This window comes from Leuciscus leuciscus, assembly GCF_965113295.1.
Source record: "Leuciscus leuciscus genome assembly, chromosome: 21".
Lineage (NCBI taxonomy): Eukaryota > Metazoa > Chordata > Actinopteri > Cypriniformes > Leuciscidae > Leuciscus > Leuciscus leuciscus.
The window spans coordinates 36,338,597-36,360,586 of NC_138745.1; the positions used below are offsets into that span (position 1 = coordinate 36,338,597).

Consider the following 21,990-nt stretch of genomic DNA (forward strand, 5'->3'; position numbering starts at 1 on the left):
GTGCACACGCTACATTGATTATGGCCAAGCATGTGCCCTTAAAATAGCATCTGAATTACATGCGCAACGCTCCACTGACTTTAGACTAGGTTTCTCCTGGTCTGTGGTGGAATTGTTTTCTGGAACTGCAAAATAGCACCAGGGAACGTTTGCACCGGAACACGCCTCCTCTTTTCGCTGAACCCCCCCCCGGGAGCGCAAGTTCATTCCCTAATTTACCGGCGTGCGTCTGTGGAGGGAAAATGCTAATTCATAGCATTGTTATTGTTTTTCTAAGTAATAAAATTAATTACTGATTTAAGTATTGCTTACACAGTACAAAAAATAGTATGTGAATTCTTTTTTATTTTATTTTTTTGGGAGAAATAAATTACTAATACTTTTAATCATTATTAAATTAATCAAAAGTGACAGTAAAGTTATTTTATTTTTTTTATTATATTTCAAATGCATTTTTTTTTTTTTTACATTTTCTATTAATCAAAAAATCCTGAAAAATAAAATGTATCAGTTTCCACAAAAATATAAAGCCGCACAACTGTTTTGAATATGAAGTGTTTTCAACATTGATAATAATCATAAATGTTTCTTGAGCATCAAATCATCATATTATACTGATTTGTGAAGGATCATGTGACACTGAAGACTGGAGTAATGATGCTGAACATTCAGCTTTGATCACAGGAATAAATTACACTTTACTATATATTCACATCGGCACAAGGCTTTTGGTCATACCTAGGATATCCAGAACCACCAAAGGAGGGAGAGCATTTTCACATTTGGCTCCAAAACTCTGGAATAGTCTTCCTGATACTGTTCGTTGCTCAGACTCGCTCTCCCAGTTTAAAACTAGATTAAAGTCGCATCTCTTCAGCCAGGCATTCATATAATCCTACAGTTCAAACTACAATCCGTCCTCTAGCTCATAAATGCCAGAGGAGAACTGGCCCCCGACGGAGCCTGGGTTCTCCCAAGGTTTTTTTTCTCCATTAGGTCACCTGATGGAGTTTTAGGACACCATTAGGTCACTTGATGGAGTTTTTCGGTTCCTTGCCACTGTTGCCTTTGGCTTGCTCAGTTGGGGATATTTTGGGGATATTTAATTTAATTTTATCAATCAATAAATTCCTCTTAAAAAAAACAAACAAACTTTGTTGTATTATTTTAATTTAATACTGTGAAGCTGCTTTGATACAATCTGTATTGTGAAAAGCGCTATACAAATAAACTTGACTTGACTTGACATAGAAAACAGCTGTTTTTATATACATTTTTACTGTATTTTTGACCAAATAAACGACTGAACAGGCTGATCACGGCAGTGAATAAACACAGAAGTGGATCACGGGCCTGATCAATGACCCGTCAGCGTCTGTATCGACGAGACACTTACTAGAGAGTTTGTCCACAGTGTTTTCCGGCAGTTTCTCCTCCTCAGTGGTGAAGTTCTCCAGTAAATCTTTAGTTGGACTGGGTAAAGACGGCTCTCCTGGGAAAAACACACATTTTCTGTCAGACGAGAAGTCACTGTGCTTTCTCAAGCCAACATAATATTTTTGTGCAATTTCATTTTTTCTGTGATGGAATATTTCCTCTGGTTTTGAAGGTAACTCATTGCTATTGTTCAGAGGTGAGTTCAGCTGATGCTCCAGCTGCTCTTGTCTATTCACTGAAAGGCAAATGAATATCAGAGGCTGTCAAGCTCTTTTAAGAAACAGATTGTTTTTCAGACAGAGAATCCAAGCTGAACACAGTTTCAGGAGGTTCAGTCTGCTGATTCTCGTCTCATATGATCTCAGGTCTCTTGTGTTTCACACTGGTTCACACTGGCTCACACTGGCTCACACTGGCTCACACTGGTTCACACTGGCTCACACTGGCTCACACTGGCTCACACTGCTTCACACTGCTTCACACTGCTTCACACTGGCTCACACTGGCTCACACTGGCTCACACTGCTTCACACTGCTTCACACTGCTTCACACTGCTTCACACTGGCTCACACTGGTTCACACTGCTTCACACTGCTTCACACTGCTTCACACTGCTTCACACTGCTTCACACTGCTTCACACTGGCTCACACTGCTTCACACTGCTTCACACTGCTTCACACTGGCTCACACTGGTTCACACTGGCTCACACTGGCTCACACTGGTTATATTATTATTATTATTACTATATGCACAATTCATTTAATAGGTAACATTTTACAATAAGGTATCATATTATTCTAACACTTACTAATACGTTATAAAAAAATAAAAATAATAATCTGTTAATATTATTTAATACGCAAAAGCTAACAGCGAACACTCGAACAAAGAACAGTGTGAGCTTCACACTGGTTCACACTGGCTCACACTGGCTCACACTGCTTCACACTGCTTCACACTGGCTCACACTGGTTCACACTGGCTCACACTGCTTCACACTGGCTCACACTGGCTCACACTGGTTCACACTGGCTCACACTGCTTCACACTGGCTCACACTGGTTCACACTGGCTCACACTGGCTCACACTGGTTCACACTGGCTCACACTGGCTCACACTGTTTCACACTGGTTCACACTGGCTCACACTGGCTCACACTGGCTCACACTGGCTCACACTGGTTCACACTGGCTCACACTGGCTCACACTGGCTCACACTGCTTCACACTGGCTCACACTGGCTCGCACTGGTTCGCACTGGCTCACACTGGCTCACATTGGCTCACACTGGCTCACACTGGCTCACACTGGTTCACACTGGTTCACACTGGCTCACACTGGTTCGCACTGGTTCACACTGGCTCACACTGGCTCACATTGGCTCACACTGGTTCACACTGGCTCACCTGCGCAGGGAGGGAGTTTGCAGATGGACACAGACTGGGGTTTTTCTGCGTCACATGGGCCGGCGCTGCTGTCGGACGGTCTACAGATCACCTGTCTCTGCTGGATCCCTTCGCCACAGCTCACCGAACACTGGAGGACACACAATCACAATCACAATCATAATCCTAATCACAATCACGTGTGTCCCAGCAAGCAATATCCGTCATTTCACCATCTCGGTTAACTAAAGACCTGATATAGTCCTATAGATTAACTGTAGACCTGATATAACTATATACTGTAGATATAGTTATGAGTAACACACTAGCCAAAATAAACTTGAATTTGGTTACATGTCATTTTTTGCTCAAATAACTTGTGAGATGTGTGATATTCCATCATGTAAGCAAAGTCAACAGTGATTACAAGGTGTTTGGTTTCATTTCTTCACTCGTTTCATATCTTTGTTATCTAATTGATAGTCTACTCTAGGGCGATGGTTTAGACGTCTATTACATTGTCACTGACAGCCCAAATCTTTCCTTGTTTTAGCCAGACGTCTGGGCTGTGTTTGGACGGCTATTAGACGTCCTTTAAACGCAAAATTGCTCATTGACTCACTAATCCTTCAGATGAACGTCTGAGGAAATCTGGCTTCACGTTCATGTAAATGTGGGCTGATCATTACAATATTACCACTTCAAAATTATCTTTGCAAACCTTAATACTGCAAAGATATTTAACAAGTAAAATCATTTGATATTTCATTTATTAAAATGTATTTAAAATCTTACATTTTGAATTATAAATCTTAAATGCAAATTATTATAATTATAATAATAATAATAATAATAATTATTACTATATGCACAATTCATTTAATAGGTAACATTTAACAATAAGGTATCATATTATTATAACACTTACTAATACGTTATAAACACACTGGACAATACACACAAGCCACCTGCACAGGAAGACACAAAGCAGGCTGTACTTCCTGAGGAGACTGCGCTCCTTTAATATCTGCAGCAAACTGCTGTGCATGTTTTACCAGTCTGTGGTTACTAGTGTCCTTTTCTACACTGTGGTGTGCTGGGGGAGCAGCATATCCAAGAAGGACACCCACAGGCTGGATAAACTGATCAGGCGGGCCGGTTCTGTGATCGGTATGAAGCTGGATACACTGGTGATGGTGGCAGAGAGGAGGACACTGGATAAACTGCTGGACATTATTGACAATGTTAGCCACCCTCTGCACACCATCATCAGCACTCAGAGGAGCCGGTTTAGTGGAAGGTTGCTCCTTCCCAAGTGCCGGACTAACAGATTTAAGGACTCCTTTGTCCCTCATGCCATTAAACTATACAACTCCTCACTTGGGGGGAGGAGGAAATAGGGCAGAGAGGATAACACAACACAAGACAATATAATACATACACATATACACATACATATACATATATATACACACCTGGACTTACATTATGCTTGGTCACTATATCATCATATCATTATAACAATAACACTAACACTGGACTCAATACTGACTCTTTTTTAAAATAATTTATTTATGATTATGAATGTTATATGTATGTCTGTCCTGTTCAAAATTTTTTTTGTATTGTTTGAAATTTGTACTGTTTTTGTTTTTCTCCTTTTTCTTCTTGCTAAAAACTGTAGCTGGAACTTTCAATTTCCTTGCGGGAGTCATCCCAAAGGATTAATAAAGATAAGTCTAAGTCTAAGTCTAAGTCTAAAAAAATTAAAATAATAATCTGTTAATATTATTTAATACGCAAAAGCTAACAGCGAACACTCGAACAAAGAACAGTAACTACAGTAAGCTCATGTTTATGTTAGTTAATGCATTATCCAATGTGACCTTATTGTAAAGTGTTACCATTTAATATTTATACTTTTTATTACGTTAAAAAATAATAACAATACTAGACTTTGCTAGAAATTAATACTTAAAAGCATTCTACGAGAAACCAAATTAAATCAGACAAAAATCAACATATAAATAAATAAACAGACTTGTGATGTACATGCATGTACTGTATATTTAAATAAACATGTACATTTAATAAATATATATTCATATATGTTATTTGTAATTTTTATTATTCTATTCTATGATAATATTTTAATGTATTTAGAAAATTATTTAACTTAAATATTTAACTTGTATCTGTTTGACCTTCTGACTGAAGGCAAGTTATGTGATTATCAGCTTCATCTTATCTGACTTATCTGTGTGTGTGTGAGTGTGTGTGAGAGCGTGAGTGAGTGTGTGGTGTGTGTGTGTGTGTGTGTGTGTCTGTCCTCTGTTGTGTTGAGAGGGAGTGTCATGGATTTCAATGTGTTGACAAGAAATCTTTCAGCCGTTCGCTGTAACTAATGAACTCTCGTCCTCAAACCTTAAACATGATGTCATCTCCCACACACTGCAGATTCGCAGTCACAAGAAGAAAATCATGGATTTGAAGCGTGAAAACGAACGGCAGGGAAAGACACGAAACTAGTCCAAACTCTATTGTACTGTGGTTTCCACACCATTAAACATCACAAGCTGGTCTGCAGACCCAGATTAACACGAGCTCCACAATACAGTGTTTACAGTCGAGAGAGTCGTTCAGTCCGACACAAAGCTGACAATTTCCTCCAGCTCTGGGAATTTTTCATGAATAAGCTCATCTGAATAAATGAAAAAATAACAAAACAACCAAAAAACAGAAACTGTGTTCAAAGCAGCGACATCCACATCAAAGCTCTCTCTCTTAAACACACACACACACACACACACACACACACACACACACACACACAAGGGGGGAAGGGGACGCTACAGATGTGTTATGAGGATGAATCGCATAACATGCCAATATTATTGCAGAACATATTTCACTTTTCTTTTTGCAAATTAATAATTTAATTTGCAATAATTTAATTTAATTAGCATTTCTGTTGTAATCTTCGTTTGATTTTGTTTGTTTTACACTGCAGATGATCAAACGGGTGTTCGTGTAGGCTGTTAATTGTAAGACTTGCTTTGGGAAGTCTTCATGTTATTTATGAGAGGCAGTATTGCCATTTCTTTTACACAACGGTCTACAGTTTCACACACTCTCACGTGTTTCTTCCCTCTGCCGACGGTGTCGCCATTTCTCATGTCACCCGTTTCTGTGCGTACGCCTGGGTCAGAGTCTGCGTGAAGGACCGCACATTTTCCCGTCAAGTTTGCTTTTTATAAATACCAATTATTGCGTAGAGAGCGGCGTACACCTTCTTTTGTGCGTACGCAACGTTTATAAATGAGGCCCCTGGTCATGTGACCTTTCAAACTAGTCACATGACATTGATAGATTTTTAACAAGACAAAATGTCGCCCTTTGGCCTTTGGCTTGCTTAATTGGAGACATTTAAATGTAATATTCATCAATATTATTGATCTCTTGCATTGACACCATTATATGAGAACTAAACTGAGCTGGACGATGACATCACGCTTCTCTCCAGAGTGGCTATATATATAAATGAACTAAATTAATAACTTTTTTACAACAAAAATGAACCATCACTGAACTCACTTAAGCTGGACTATGATGCTATTTTCTTCTTTGTTGCATTTTTTTCCTGTTATCTCTGTAAAGCTGCTTTGAAACACTCGGTGTTGTAAAAAGCGCTGTATAAATAAAGGTGACTTGACAATCGAATTTTTCGTTTAAAAGTTGAAAATTGCTTGAGTTTCTGGAACTTTTAGAGCTTCCAGAAATAAGAAAAAAGATGCGGTCCCAACTGTGGCCGGTGGGATTAGTGTGTTCCTACGCCCTCACCTGTGCCCAGGCCCCGGTCCTCCACTGGGACGGGCAGGCGCTGGTGTTACAGGCTCTCCGGCTCTCGGGACGCTCCTCGCTGCAGTATTTGGTGTGTACGGGTCTGTGTGTGCCGTTCAGGAGCGGCTGCATGCACTGGACCACACGAGACTGATATCCCAGCTTCCCACAGGACTTACTGCACGGGCCCCACTCCTCCAGCACCCACCTGCACACACACACACACACACACACACCTCAGGCACGGGTTCACTCGCGTCTCGGATGATTCTGCGTGCGGGTCGGGACTCGGGGACTCACGTCGGCTGGCTGCAGCTGTTGGTGTTGCAGCGTTTGCGGATGGGTTTGGGTTTTTTACTGATCTCGCAGAAGTTCCTGTGAACCAAACGCCCGTCGCTCTTCCTCCGACAGCCGTACTTCGTGAACTGGACCCCTGAGGAACACACACGGGTCGCATTAGCATGTTTTTTTGGGGGGAAAAGTCTCTTCTGCTGCACTAAAGCTGCATTTAATTCATCAAAAATATAGTAAAATAGTGAAATATTATTATAATGTTAAACAGCTGTTTTCAATGGAAGCTTGTTTCCGCCACAGAATAAAAAATAAAAGAGGTAATTGTGACTTTATCTCACAATTCTGACTTTTTTTCTCACAACTAGGAGTTATGAAGTCAGAATTGTGAGATATAAACATGCAATTCTGAGGAAAAAAGTCGCAATTATCTTTTAAAATGTTTTATTCTGTGGCGGAAACAAGATTCCATAGAAAACAGTGAAATATTATTTTTATGTGAATATCTAGTAAAGTGTAATTTATTCCTGTGATCAAAGCTGAATGTTCAGCATCATTACTCCAGTCTTCAGTGTCACATGATCCTTCACAAATCACTCTAATATGAGGATTTGATGCTCAAGGAACATTTATGATTATTATCAGTGTTGAAAACAGTTGTGTTGCATTTAGCAAAAGAACAGCATTTATTTGAAATATAAATCTTTTGTTTTAAAAGTAAAAAAAAAGTAAAAAACTTTACTTTTGATTAATTTAATGCGTCCTTGATAAAAATAAATAAAAATAAATACATTTCTGGAAGCGTACACTGTCAGTCTAAATATGGACGTAAAACACATCTCTTTAACCTAGCAGAGGATAATTCTTTCTTTTTTAATTATTCCAAACTTGTATCAATGTCACTTTTATTCATATAGCATTATTAAAACAACACAATGTCATGTTGACCAATGTACTTTACATCATCAGAGTAAAAAAACATAAACATAAAAGGCTAAAAGTTTTTGAAATGTTCAGTGTGTGTGTGTGTGAGGTAAAAGGACACAAGCTGTTGTAGCTCCGCCCTCTGTGCCGGGAGCAGCAGCTCATTTGCATTTAAAGGGACAGACACAAAACGGTGCGTTTTTGCTCACCCTCAAAAACTGACAATATTAACATGCTATATACAAATATCTGTGGGGTATTTTGAGCTGAAACTTCACACCCACACTGGGGACATCAGAGACTTATTTTACATCTTGTGAAAAGGGCATTATACCACCCCTTTTCTCGCTCACCTCCACCGCAGGGCTTTGAGCACTGAGACCAGCTCTTCAGTGCCCACTCGTACGTGTCCAGCTCGGCCAGAAGCACGTTGTTGTTGGTGATCACCGGTAGCAGATCTTCATGAATGATGTACTTGTAGCTCAGACTGATCTTGGTGTCCTCGGCCTGCGGGACGATCTGCTCAGAGCGACAAACTCAACTCAACACCCGTCACATCAACTCAGTCCACTGGGGGGGTGTTTCCCATTCACTGACCTAACTCGCTGCTCCTTATGAGGATCAATTCAATGATATATGTCCAAAACCACAGGAATTTGAGGACGACGCGACCAGCAGAAGTGAAATGTATTAATTGAGTTAAGATATGTTTTTTTCTATTCTGAACATCTATACTATTTCTTGTTTATACTGAAGTGTCAGGAGTGCAATAACTGTGTTTATTCATTCAGCTCGTCTTCAGATAAAAATCTTTACTGGCTTGCGAATACTAAAATTGAATACTAAATCCCCACAAGCCTAAACTTTCTTCTTTTTAAAATCTTCTTTCACAAATTTAAGAGAGTGATCATTTTTATGAAAATCAGGAATGAAGAGTATAAATGTGATGAAGTGACTTAAATTTGCTGAATTATAGTTATCAATTAATTAGTAATTAATGACTTTTTTCGAGTAACTTCCCCAACACGACGGTTTGGGGAAACTCTGCTGATAACGACGGGACGTGCGACTGTGCTTTTGGGAAACACACCCCTGATTAGAAGCGCTACGCCTCAGTCTCTTACCAGCACCACGATGGGCTCGTTCAGCGGCCCGACGGTCTTCAGCGACTCTTTCCCGCTCGACAGAGAGTATTCCCACTCCAGCCCGTTCTCGATGAAGGTCTTGGACTCGGCTTCTTCTCCTTTGGCGTTCAGGATGAAACTGCCTGTGACCTGATTTTTAACGGCTGAGGAACACAAGCGTGGACAGAAGAGAAAGGAATATTATGGGCTCAATACAACTTAAGCTCAAATCATTTTAACTCTGTTTGAAAGGAGAAGACAGACTGAAGATAACCGATAGTGTGCTGTACATACTAGTTTAGTGACAAAAACTAACCTGAAGGATGCTACATTATAACATATATTTAACTTCTATTTTACATGTTTATTTAAATTTTGTGTAAAATATCTTAGTATACTATTACAGTTTTTATTAATATCTTGAATTGGTTTTTATTTTTATCATTTCAGTTTTAATTTGTTTTTCACCTAATTTAAGTTTAGGTAATTTTATGTTTTTCATTTTTATTAGTGTTATTAAATATTTCATTTAGTTAAAATTTTATTTTATTCCAGTTTTACTAACTCTATTACTCCAGTTTACTTCAATTTCTAATTTATTTAGTTTAAGTTTTTATTATAATAGTTATACTTTATTTTTATTTATTTCAGTTGTATTTCAATTCATAAAAAAACATTTTTTATATTTTTTTATAAACTCATTTTATTACAGTTATTTACCAAGAAAAAATTTAAAAATGTAATTTAGTTTAAGTTTTTCTTATAATATTTATATTTAAAAAAAAATTCAGTTGTATTTTAATTCACAATTTGTTTTTAATATTTTTTAATAAGCTCATTTTATTCCAGTTATTTGCCAAGAAAACATTTAAAATTTGTATTTAGTTTAAGTTTTCTTATAATATTTATACTTTATTTTTAATTTATTTCAGTTGTATTTTAATTCACAATTTTTTTTTTTTTTTTTATAAACTCATTTTATTCCAGTTATTTGCCAAGAAAACATTTAAAATTTTAATTTAGTTTAAGTTTTTCATGCAATATTTATTTCAGTTTTTTTAATAGTAACAACCACACTATAAATAGTAGAATGGTAGTATGCTATTCTGAACAGCGAACATCAACCCATGTGCAACTTGTTTGATTGCAGCACAATAAAACTCTTTGTACTTCACGTTAAAACACTTCATATTTCCTCTCAGATTCTCAACATGAGCTCAGGGTCATAACATTTTTTAAAAAACACACAGAAATAAATAAAACAAAACCTTCAGAAAAACTGCTGAGGCTAAGCTGTCAGGGAATCTAAAATGGCACAAAGCATGATGGGAAGGCAGTAATTGGTCTCAATAGGATGCATGACTAGCCCTGGGTTTGTGCCACAGGAGAAAAGCATTGATTTCCAATGAAAGATCACAGGAACAAACTCACCAATTACGTGAGGCGACGTCTCATTCTCCTCGATCACAATGTGCCGAGCGCCAGCAGGAATATCAAACATCTTCAGCAAGCCTAAAGATCAGGACACAACACAACAGATCAATCTCACGGAGGAAACCTCCAGCTCATAAAACATCATCCACTACAGTTTGCATAAAGCAAATGAAGAATATTTTAGCACTTAAGATATTTTCATAATCATTTCAAATTCTCAGCACCATGATGCAAAAAAAAAAAAAAAAAAATCATTGTCATTATTCAGATGATTTAGGAGTGAAATATGAAATATGATTTAGACTTGCTTTCATGAGATTCATCCAGATATGAAAATATTGGTAAAACTTTACAATAAGGTTCCATTATAGTTACTAGCAATGAAAAGCACGTCTAAAGCATCTTAGTTATTGTGCATTTCAATATTTATGATAATAATATTATTTAATGCACAGAACCTGAGCTAAAATGAACTAACAATGAGCAGTATTTTTATTAAATAACGTTAACAAAGATTAATAAATACTGCAGGGCTCTATGATTTCCGCGATGTGGAAAACGTGGAAGGAAATTCAGTCATAAAAATGTAATTGTCTGTATGACACAGAATGTCATAAATAAATCAAAAGCAGGTCAGTAGACTTAAATCAAATCGAGATATGGTCTAATGTCTGTGAATATTAAGCCACAAAAAGATCATTTAAGTCTGGTTTAACTTGAAGAAATTGTGACAGAAATATATTACTGTTGTACAGTGGAATGTAAGTCTTAATGTAGTAGAACTAATAATAATACAAATTATTAAAATTATTAAAACTTGAATAATCACACAATTTTTCTTCCATGTTTTCATTTTAACAGTAAACCTCTGTTGTGCAGAACTTAGTTTGCCAAAAATGAAAGGGTTTCATTTTCATTTAATTAAAAGATAAATTAAAATACACAGAATTTCCGAATAAAAAAATTAAAAAATCATAGGGCCATTTTCTCGTAAAACATTTTTTGTTGTTGTTGATAAATTAACTTGTTTTTATGAATTCAATTAATTAGACATGCTTTTGTTTAATAAAAATGTAATTAAACCATTCAAAGGAATCGAGAAAAATTTAAACAGAAAACATTGAATTTGGTCAAAAATAAAAGAAATTTAAGGAGAAAATAATTGTATTTCATAGGGCCCTAAAATTGTTTGTAAATTGCTGTTAAAGTGCTCAAGTTTCATAATTGCAAATAATTAGCAAATAATTAGAAATTAGGCAAATAATTAGAAAAATTTGACTAATTAGATTTATAACATTTAATTTAACCATTAAAACGGAGTCCAGAATTTTATTTACAAAAAAACATGGAAACAAGAACAATTTAAATGGGAAAACTGGAATTAGGAAAAAAATAAAACAGAATTTGGAAATAAAAAAAATGGATTTCATATGGCCCTAATAATGTATCAAATGAACTGTTCATTAATAGTTGATTTTAGTTAAAGCGATAGTTCACTCAAAAATGAAAATTGTGTCATCACTTACTCAACCTCGTGTTGTTCTAAACCTGTATGGGTTTCTCTGTTCTGCTGAACACAAAAGAAGATATTTTGAAGAATGTCGGTAACCAAACAGTTGATGTGTCCATTGACTTCCATAGTGGGGGAAAAAAAATACTATGGGAGTCAATGGGGTCCATCAACTGTTTGGTTACAGACATTCTTCAAAATATCTTCTTTTGTGTTCAGCAGAAAAAAGAAATTCATACAGGTTTGAAACAACTTGAGGGTGAGTATATGATGACAGAATTTTCATTTTTGGGTGAACTATCCCTTTAATGCATTAACCTTATCATAAGCTGTGCTCGTCTGTGTGAGTTTGTACCTGTCTTCTTCGGGGTTTTGGTGAGTGTGAGTTTGACGGTGCGACAGTGTGAGTTATCTCCCTCACACACTCCACATTTATCCTCCTGTTTGTATGATCCCACTTCTTTATCACAGCCGACATTCTGTGAGAGAGAGAGAGAGAGAGGGAGAGAGAGAGAGAGGGAGAGAGAGAGAGAGGGAGAGAGAGAGAGAGAGAGAGAGAGAGAGAGAGAGACAGAGAGAGAGAGAGAGAGAGAGAGAGAGTGAGTGAGTGAGTGAGGAGAGAGAGAGAGAGAGAGAGAGAGAGAGAGAGAGAGAGAGAAAGAGAGACAGAGAGAGAGAGAGAGAGAGAGAGAGAGTGAGAGAGAGAGAGAGAGACAGGGAGAGAGAGAGAGAGAGAGAGACAGAGAGAGAGAGAGAGAGAGAGAGTGAGTGAGTGAGTGAGAGAGAGAGAGAGAGAGAGAGAGAGAGAGAGAGAGAGAGAGAAAGAGAGACAGAGAGAGAGACAGAGAGTGAGAGAGAGAGAGAGAGAGAGAGAGAGAGACAGAGAGAGTGAGTGAGTGAGTGAGTGAGTGAGTGAGTGAGTGAGTGAGTGAGGGAAAGAGAGAGACAGAGAGAGAGAGAGAGAGAGAGAGAGAGAGAGAGAGAGAGAGACAGGGAGAGAGAGAGAGACAGAAGAGAGAGAGAGAGAGCGTGAGTGAGTGAGTGAGTGAGTGAGTGAGTGAGTGTGTGTGTGTGTGTGTGTGTGTGTGTGTGTGTGTGTGTGTGTGTGTGTGTGTGTGTGTGTGTGTGTGTGTGTGTGTGTGTGTGTGTGTGTGTGTGTGTGTGTGATACGATCCTCACCAGACACTCTCCTCGAGCGCATACGCTGAACGGGTCGGAGTAACTGCAGCGTGTCCCATCATGCATCACCTGGTTCATGAAGACGACTTCACCCGTCTCTTTAGAGCGACAGCTCAACTCACACTTATGAGCCTCTGAAACACACACACACACACACACAGCCATGACACATCCACATCTCCCCATTACACCCTGGATCACGTCACCAGTCTCGAGTCGCACGGGTATAGAGCTGGTAAGTCCCGCCCCTTCCGTAAAACCCCGCTGGACCTCAAAGTTGAAAAACCGTCAATGCAAGTGAATGGGAGAAAATAATTATTTTCTGGTCCCGTTTGAATTGTGCCATGAATGTGAACATATGTTGTCTGTGAATTTTTTATACAATCTTTCATGTTACGAGTTTGACAGTTTATGGTATGATTCGTCGGCTAGCAGTTGTGGAAAAGACATAACGAGAAAGACTACATGTCGCCTATGTGACGTCACCCCATAAAGTTGACTTACCCGTGGTTTTCGCCAACCTCAACGATTCTGTCTTCTCCCTGAAAGAAGGCGGTGAAGTGCACCAAAGACACAGCCATGTTTAGCGGGATCCGTGAGCTAGAGCCGTGTGCTAGTGGTGGTGACGTTTCAAACGCGTCGAGAGTTGTAGTCCACCAAGTGCTCTCACACAAAGTCTACCCGTATCAAACTTCTACCCGCTAAATTGTAGCATTCTTCACACGAAAGATTATATAAAAAATTCACAGACAACATATGTTCACATTCATGGCACAATTCAAACGGGACCAGAAAATAATTATTTTCTCCCATTCACTTGCATTGACGGTTTTTCAACTTTGAGGTCCAGCGGGGTTTTACGGAAGGGGGCGGGACTTACCAGCTCTATATCTGAGGCAATAGCCAACAATACATTGTAAGGGTCAAAATTACAGATTTTTCTTTTATGCCAAAAATCATGAGGATATTAAGTAAAGATCATGTTCCATGAAGACATTTAGTTAATTTCCTACCGTTAATATATAAAACATGTATTTCTGTGAGTGAATGCTGCACAATCGCCATCATAAATGTAGAACTTTAAAGGAGATTTTCTCAATGTTTCGATTTTTTTGCATCCTCAGATTCCAGATTTTCAATAGTTGTATCTCGACCAAATATTGTCCTATCCTAACAAACCACACATCAATGGAAAGCTTATTTATTCAGCTTTCAGATGATGTATACATCTGGCTGGTTTTGTGGTCCACGGTCACAAATATCAAAAGACTGGTCTCTTTATAGACTGGCATCACAGTCACTTTTCAGTGTCCAGAAGAGCTCAAAGCTGCAGATATGAACTCACAGACGTGAGATTCTTCAAAGGGTCTCTGTGTCTCTGTAAATAAAAGTGTCTGGTGAATGACTACCTACTTATTACACACTATGAAATGCAGATGAGAGATGTACAAAAGAGCGTCTCAAGGTGAAACGTGACTCACATCGGCTCACAGATATAATATGCTGAAGTGATTATCAGTAAATGTGGATGTTTAGAGTGTTTTTCTCCTCATTTCTTCCTCACAGTCTCTTTATTTCCTCGACCCTGTTTCTGGCAGGAACGCTGTGTTCCCGCGTCCCACTCATTTCTGCGGTCACTTCATCTGTTTTAGGGTCACAGCGAGTCCTGAGATCTTTTTCTTAATACACGAACCGGCCAACAAAAGTGGAGGAAAAAAGTCCCGGGTATTTAAAAAGGAGTTTTAAAAAAAAAATTATTACTTACCGTTTTTATCATACCGTTCAAAAGTTTGGTGTCTGTAAGATTTTAAATGCTTTTCTGATGTCTTAAATTACATCATAAATTCTTAAATTCATCTTAAATTATATTATTTGATCAAAAATAATTATATTTCTATTTAAATCTATTTAAATCAGATGTTTTCTATGTGAATATATAGTAAAGTGTAATTTATTCCTGTGATTAAATCTGAATCATCCTTCAGAAATCATTCTAATATGCTGATATTGTTCATATTTTTGTGGAAACTGTGACAAATTAGATTTTTCAGGATTCTTTGATGACTAGAAAGTTCAAAAGAACAGCATTTATTTGAAATAGAATCTTGACATTATAAATGTCTTTACTGTCACTTTTGATCAATTTAATGCATCCTTGGTGAATAAAAGTATAATTTTTTTTTTTAAATCATACTGACCCCAAACTTATCAATGATAGTGTATTTTATAATATTCAGTTCAAACATCCAGACAAGTATATAAATACAAATAAAATGGTTCAAAACCAAGAAACACATTTTATGTTTTTATACTGTGTGGTGTCACAATTATGTTTAGTTAGTTTTGTTTTCATGGACTTTTAGTTTGTATTCATCTGTTTCCTGTTTCCTTTGTTCAGTTTCCCGCCACTCATCAGTTTCCATGGACACTCATTAATTATCACAGCTTGTTTATCATTGTCTCATTATTACTGTGTACAGTTCCTCTGTGTGCTCACTTCAGTTGTCCGGTATTGTTGGTGTACTGCATGTTACATGCTACATGCTACATGCTACAGTTTCTGCACTTTGGATAATCTGAGTCTACTTTGAATTGAAATAAAAGGACTTATATTTGATCTTCTCTGCCTTTCCTCATCGGACTGACAACGTTACATATGGTTAGAATGTTTTTGTTTTTTTTACGAATGCTCCAGAACAGGGGTTTCTTAAACTGGGGTTTGTTTGATGAAAGGCTAATAATTAATTAAAATGTAAATCAAAATAGAACTCTAACTAAAGAAAGACTTATATTTTAATATTTTATCTTTTTACGTGCACATGCACATCCAAATGTGTTGTTTAAGGATCAAAATATTAATTTAAACGATGAAATTGTTTATAAGAATTATTTGAAATAATTATTTCAAGAAAATATTCTCTGTCAAAAGGGTTCAGCTGACAAAAAGTGTTTAAGAAAACTGATTCCAGGATGCAGATATTAATATGTAGAAGTGAGCCGTGTTTGTCTCACCATCAGGGTGTTCGTACGGCAGCCATGTGTGTTTGAGGTTATTGTGGTATTTGTTGCTGCGCTGGACACACTGCTGCGCTCTGAAGTCCTCGTACGGCCCGGGACAGTCCTCGCTGTTACACACCTGATAGTCGAAGGTTGAGCCGGGGCAATCTCGACCTCCATACGCAGGACTGTGGAGACAGAGACCGGAGTCAGGAGAGATGCGCCAGATCCTCAGAGAGGCGTAGCCAAGTTTCCATTACAGATTTGCGCACAACTTTTGCGATACTAACTAAATAAACTATCGCGAAATGACGCCGTTTCCATTAATCGATGTTATGCGACTAAAACGTCATTTTTTCCTCTTGTGATAAGTCATATATCATATATATGGTACTATCACAGCCACTCAGTTTTATTTTAATGGAAGGAGACGTAGTCGTGTTATCCAAGCATTAATAACAAGTAAAGCTTATGCTTGTGAGCGGCTGCGTATGTTTCTCCCTCAGATCTGCTTTCAGCTCTTGATCGTGGCATTTCTTAGTTGTTTACAATCCAGTATTTCCGTAATTCTGTTGTCTTTTATGAGTTTAATAAAGAACTTCAGTCCAAACATACCCTTTCATCTACGTCAAGTGACTGTAAATGCGCAAAAACTGTTTCCATTGCAGTTTTGCAAAATATTCCTATTTCGAGCTGCCTCATGCGTGTGTAAAAACGTTTTTGCGATATATGGGAGTTTTTGCAAAATTGATGTGTTTCCATTGGGCGTATTTTCAATTTGCGCAGTTTGAAGGGTAATGGAAGCGCGGCTACTGGCTCACGGTTGGGTTTGTGAAACGCACACAGGGTTGTTGCACTGACGGTTACGGGAACGAACTCCTCCTCCACAGGTTCGGGAACACGAGCCGAACTTTCCCCAGGAGCTCCAGCCTCCGTCGTGACCGTAGGGCTGATGGGACGACCTCCAGATGCAGTGGCCTTTAAAACACCACTGCAACACACACATTCACTAGCATCACTAACACACACCTTTACCAGACGCCAACATTGTGTCCTAAACCAGGAGCACGAAAACTTGCTGCATCATGCCTGCTTATTATTCTAATTCTATATATGAATTGACACTTGGAATATACGTCACGCGTCACAAAGGATCGTTCTGTGATACTTTTGTGTGTTTTTTAAAAAGCTCGACGCTGGTCGCTATTCACTGCTATTATATATACGAGCGCAAAAGAGCAAAAGGCATTAGTACAACACCAGGGTGGGTAAATGATGACTTCATGTTTGTTTCAAAATCTGTCCTTTTAACAGATTTAAATATTGGTTAGTATTGTTCTATTAAGAGATTTAAATATTGGTCAATATTGTTTTATTAACAGATTAAATATTGGTCAATATTGTTTTTCTAAGAGATTTAAATATTGGTCAATATTGTTTTATTAACAGATTAAATATTGGTCAATATTGTTTTTCTAAGAGATTTAAATATTGGTCAATATTGTTTTTCTAAGAGATTTAAATATTGGTCAATATTGTTTTTCTAAGAGATTTTAATATTGGTCAATATTGTTTTATTAACAGATTAAATATGGGTCAATATTGTTTTTCTAAGAGATTTAAATATTGTTCAATATTATTTTATTAACAGATTAAATATTGGTGAAAATTGTTCTATTAAGATATTAAATATTGGTCAATACTATTTTATTAACAGAATAAATATTGGTCAGTATTGTTTTATTAACCGATTAAATATTGGTTAATATTGTTTTATTAACAGATTAAATATGGGTCAATATTGTTTTTCTAAGAGATTTAAATATTTGTCAATATTATTTTATTTACAGATTAAATATTGGTCAATATTATTTTATTAACCGATTAAATATTGGTCAATATTATTTTATTAAGAGATTAAATATTGGTCAATATTATTTTATTAAGAGATTAAATATTGTCCGGTTTTGTTCTAATAAGAGATTGAAATATTGGTCAATTTTGTTCAATTTTGTTCAATTAAGAGATTTAAATATTGGTTAATATTATTTTAATAAGAGATAAAATATTGGTCAACTTTGTTTTATCAACAGATTAAATATCGGACAGCCTTGTTCTGTATTAAAAATGTATTATGAAAACATGATGATTGTCTGATGCTCGGGCTCACGCTCGCCTTAGAGTTCAAAAGTGTTTAAGGGATTATGATAATGATCAGTTTTGTTCTAAGCGTGAGTGAACAAGTCCAGAAAGCATCAGTGACGATATGATCGCTAGTTTGAAGTAGAAAATAGGCGCTTGTCAAAGACAAGTTAATGCAGGTTGAACATTTTCTCCAAAGCAAGGTCAGTTTGTTCTTGAGCCAAGTGAATATGTAATGATATTATAATGCTGTGTGAGAAATGTGAAATTGAAGCGTTCGGTCTGACCTTTCCCGGCGCACACTCGGTCCCGTCGACCGGCGGACCCTTCTTAGTCTTACAGAAGTACTGGTTATCAGGATGACTGCACCACAACTGCTTACACGGGTCATACGTGCGGAACTGGAGGACGAGAAACACACATTTACATGTAGTCATTTAGCAGATGCCTTTGTCCAAAGCGACTTACAAATGAAGACTAAAGCAAGCGAGTCATCGTGAAGAGGAACAAACAACACAAGAAGTGCTCAAAACACACAGTTCAGGCATTACTCAGAGTAGCATAAGCCAGACAAGGGAGGATTAAAAGAAAAGGAAAGATTTATTTATTTATTTTTTAAGAGGTAAAGCTCACGGAAGAGATTTTTTTGTTGCATGCATGTCAATTTTCAGAGATGAGTTTTCACATATTTCATCACAATGCAATAACATGCATGAGCACAATGAACAAATCAAGCCTCTTGAACTCAGATGGAACAGATACTCACGGCGGTGCACATCTTATAGCCCACACCGAAATCAAAGCGGCACTGCTCATCCATGGAGTAGTTGATCCCGGGAAGCTCCGTGAGTTTGGGCCATTTCAGCTCGAACGGATCATCCAGAAGACAGTCGTACGAGCTGAAAGACACACAGCAGGTTTGTGGACGCTTTTATCAATGCATTGCTCAAAAATGCTGATCAACTTCATCAAAACATACAAATCCTGCCCGATTCACTCTCATCCCGTATTACTCTCTTCTGCTGGACACAAACATACGCTGCAGGATGTTTTAATGAGACTATTGAGCTTCAAAATAATGACAAAAGAGCATCATAAAGCATCATATATGAGGAGTGCAATGTATTCTTCTCCAGTCATGTGATGCTTTGTGACTGATATGACTTTTATGATCATATATGATGCATTTTTGTCTTCAGAGTGAAAAAGAGCACTCTGGGAATATGTAAAACATCATCTTTGGTGTTAGTAAGAAGATTACAATTACGACATTTTGTGCTGATGATTAATAGTCATAAATAATTGAAATTAACTATTTAAGTCTACAGTCACTTTTCAAAATTGTCACTTACAGTATTCATTTTCACAGCATTAAAGTAAATCATATGGGCCTATTTTATTATAATTTTTAAATGCATATTATATATATATATAAAATGCATTTAAAAAATTTAATAAAATAGGCCCATATGATTTACTTTAATGCTGTGAAAATGAATAATATTTATATAATTCATTTATATATAATACATTCTTTCAAAAGGAGGAAAAGAAGACACGATATTGCGCATTTGATGCTATTTTTAAGTGCTTAAATTTCCTTGATTTGGATGTCAAAATGTGATTGAAATTTAAACTGCACAATTATTGCAGTTATCACAAATAATTTTTTATATAATCAGACGATTAATCAATAATCGTGCCAGGCCAATGAGTCAGACTGAATAAATAAAGTGTGTAAATGTTGACAGCGTCATATTTAAAGACTCTTTTTAAAGAGTAAAAAGCAGGAATAACAGGAGCCTTTAATGAGAATTAACAAAGCATCTAAATAAACAGAACTGTGAAAACTAAGGCCATATATATATATATATATATATATATATAGGGATCTAGTCAACATAACATAGAACAGGTGTGTAAACCAAGCAACCAATGCAACTAACAAATGACAAACATATTCATCACATTTCTTTCCGTCTGGAGAGATTAAGTCTGTATGCAATTCCATCAGCATCACCTCCAGAACCCCGACTGCAGAGACGAGGATGAGACTCTTACTGTATGTATCGGTTGAGCTCCTGTTTGCTGCAGCGGGACCAGTGGTATCTGTGGAACGCGGCCTGGACCAGTGGAGCCATGATGCTGCCCATACTGGTCTCGTCTGAGCACCGGTTCCCCTGGCCGTCGTGCTCCATTCCCAGCCTGAAACATTCAGCACAACCATCACAACACTGTTCAGTCTGAGCAAGCAGAATCTCCTGGAAGATTCGTTCAAATGAATCGACTCAGTGATTCTTTCCTGTTCAGAACTTCCAGCGCAGCTTTTAAAATCACATAAAATGTTTATTTAGTATAAATGTGCAGTGTGTGATCAAATCAAATGTTGTCAGATAAATTACACTAGTTTGGGGTCGGTAAGAAAGTTAATGCTCTGCATTGATTTGATCAAAAATACAGTAAAAAATTTGAAATATTATTGCAATTTAAAACATCTGTTTTCTATGTGAATATATAGTAAAGTGTAATTTATTCCTGTGATCAAAGCTGAATGTTCAGCATCATTACTCCAGTCTTCAGTGTCACATGATCCTTCACAAATCACTCTAATATGATGATTTGATGCTCGAGAAACATTTATGATTATTATCAATGTTGAAAATAGTTCATATTTCTGTGGAAACCGTGACACATTTTGTTTTTCAGGATACTCTGATGAATAGAAAGTTCAAAAGAACAGCGTTTATTTGAAATATAATCTTTCGTAACATTAAAAGAATGTCTTTACAGATCAATTTAATGCATCCTTGCTGATAAAAAATATTAATTGTTTAATAAGGTATCTTAATGACCCAAACTTTTGAATGGTAGTGTATATATATTCTAATAGTTACTCTCTTAAATCGCTTCAAAGATCAAAACGGTCTTACTTTCTTAATTTATGTTCCCAGTCTTAATATAAGAAAAAAAAAAAAGAAAAATGTAATGCCGTTTCAAAAAAGTCATTTGATGCCAAAAATCCCTCTTAATTTTTAACCACAAGTCATATATAGAGACACTTTTCACCATCCAGTCGCTTCATCATGAATAAAACACCCGACCTGAATAAATCTAAAACGTCTCGATCTCAGTATATCGTGATTCAGTCAGAAACGTGTCCGACTGTGGAAGTAAAAGGCTTGGCAAACAGTGTTTCTGTTGGCTTGATAAAGTACAGTGTTAAAGAAAGAAAACATCCAACTATTTCAGCATGTGGAAACGAGAGCGTTCGGCAGGTCATGTGACCTCTGTTCTGTCTGGATTCTGATGACATCATCAGTTATGATGTGAAACGAGAGCGTTCGGCAGGTCATGTGACCTCTGTCAGTGTTTATAGAGACACAACAAACATTACATCTACAGTGTTCAGTGATGATTCATCGTGAGAAAACCCATGATTCACGTCTATTTTCCAACCGCACTGCAAGAACTGACTTTATTACTCAGGATTTTTGTCTTGTTTTCCAGGACATATCAGGCATTTACTGGACATGCAAAGTTACTGAGTCTTGTTTTCTGAAAAATTTATTTAAATGCATTGAGTTTGTGCTTTAAAACAAGGACAAATATCTGTCAGTGGGGTCAGAAAAATAACCTTGTTTTCTTTTTTATCCAATTTTGTTATGCATAAACTACCCTCATTCTGATGGTTGCTTCCGTTAAACGAGACTTGCTCTCTTAAA

At 37.0% G+C, this 21,990-nt stretch overlaps 1 protein-coding gene across 2 annotated transcripts in view; it reads right to left on the reverse strand.

Annotated features, from left to right (window-relative positions):
* adamts14 (ADAM metallopeptidase with thrombospondin type 1 motif, 14) overlaps positions 1 to 21,990 on the reverse strand; it is an 84,439-nt gene that overhangs the window by 2,545 nt on the left and 59,904 nt on the right. For both annotated transcript variants that reach the window (XM_082152401.1, XM_082152400.1), the window contains exons 8-21: positions 20,330 to 20,473; positions 19,035 to 19,167; positions 18,556 to 18,669; positions 16,969 to 17,117; positions 16,142 to 16,314; positions 13,130 to 13,263; positions 12,306 to 12,429; positions 10,438 to 10,518; positions 9,007 to 9,170; positions 8,236 to 8,401; positions 6,968 to 7,100; positions 6,668 to 6,875; positions 2,849 to 2,978; positions 1,397 to 1,492 (exon numbers count right to left, since the gene is read on the reverse strand). In XM_082152401.1, coding sequence (XP_082008527.1) covers positions 1,397 to 1,492; positions 2,849 to 2,978; positions 6,668 to 6,875; positions 6,968 to 7,100; positions 8,236 to 8,401; positions 9,007 to 9,170; positions 10,438 to 10,518; positions 12,306 to 12,429; positions 13,130 to 13,263; positions 16,142 to 16,314; positions 16,969 to 17,117; positions 18,556 to 18,669; positions 19,035 to 19,167; positions 20,330 to 20,473 — 1,949 coding nt within the window. The remainder of the gene's footprint in view (positions 1 to 1,396; positions 1,493 to 2,848; positions 2,979 to 6,667; positions 6,876 to 6,967; positions 7,101 to 8,235; positions 8,402 to 9,006; positions 9,171 to 10,437; positions 10,519 to 12,305; positions 12,430 to 13,129; positions 13,264 to 16,141; positions 16,315 to 16,968; positions 17,118 to 18,555; positions 18,670 to 19,034; positions 19,168 to 20,329; positions 20,474 to 21,990) is intronic.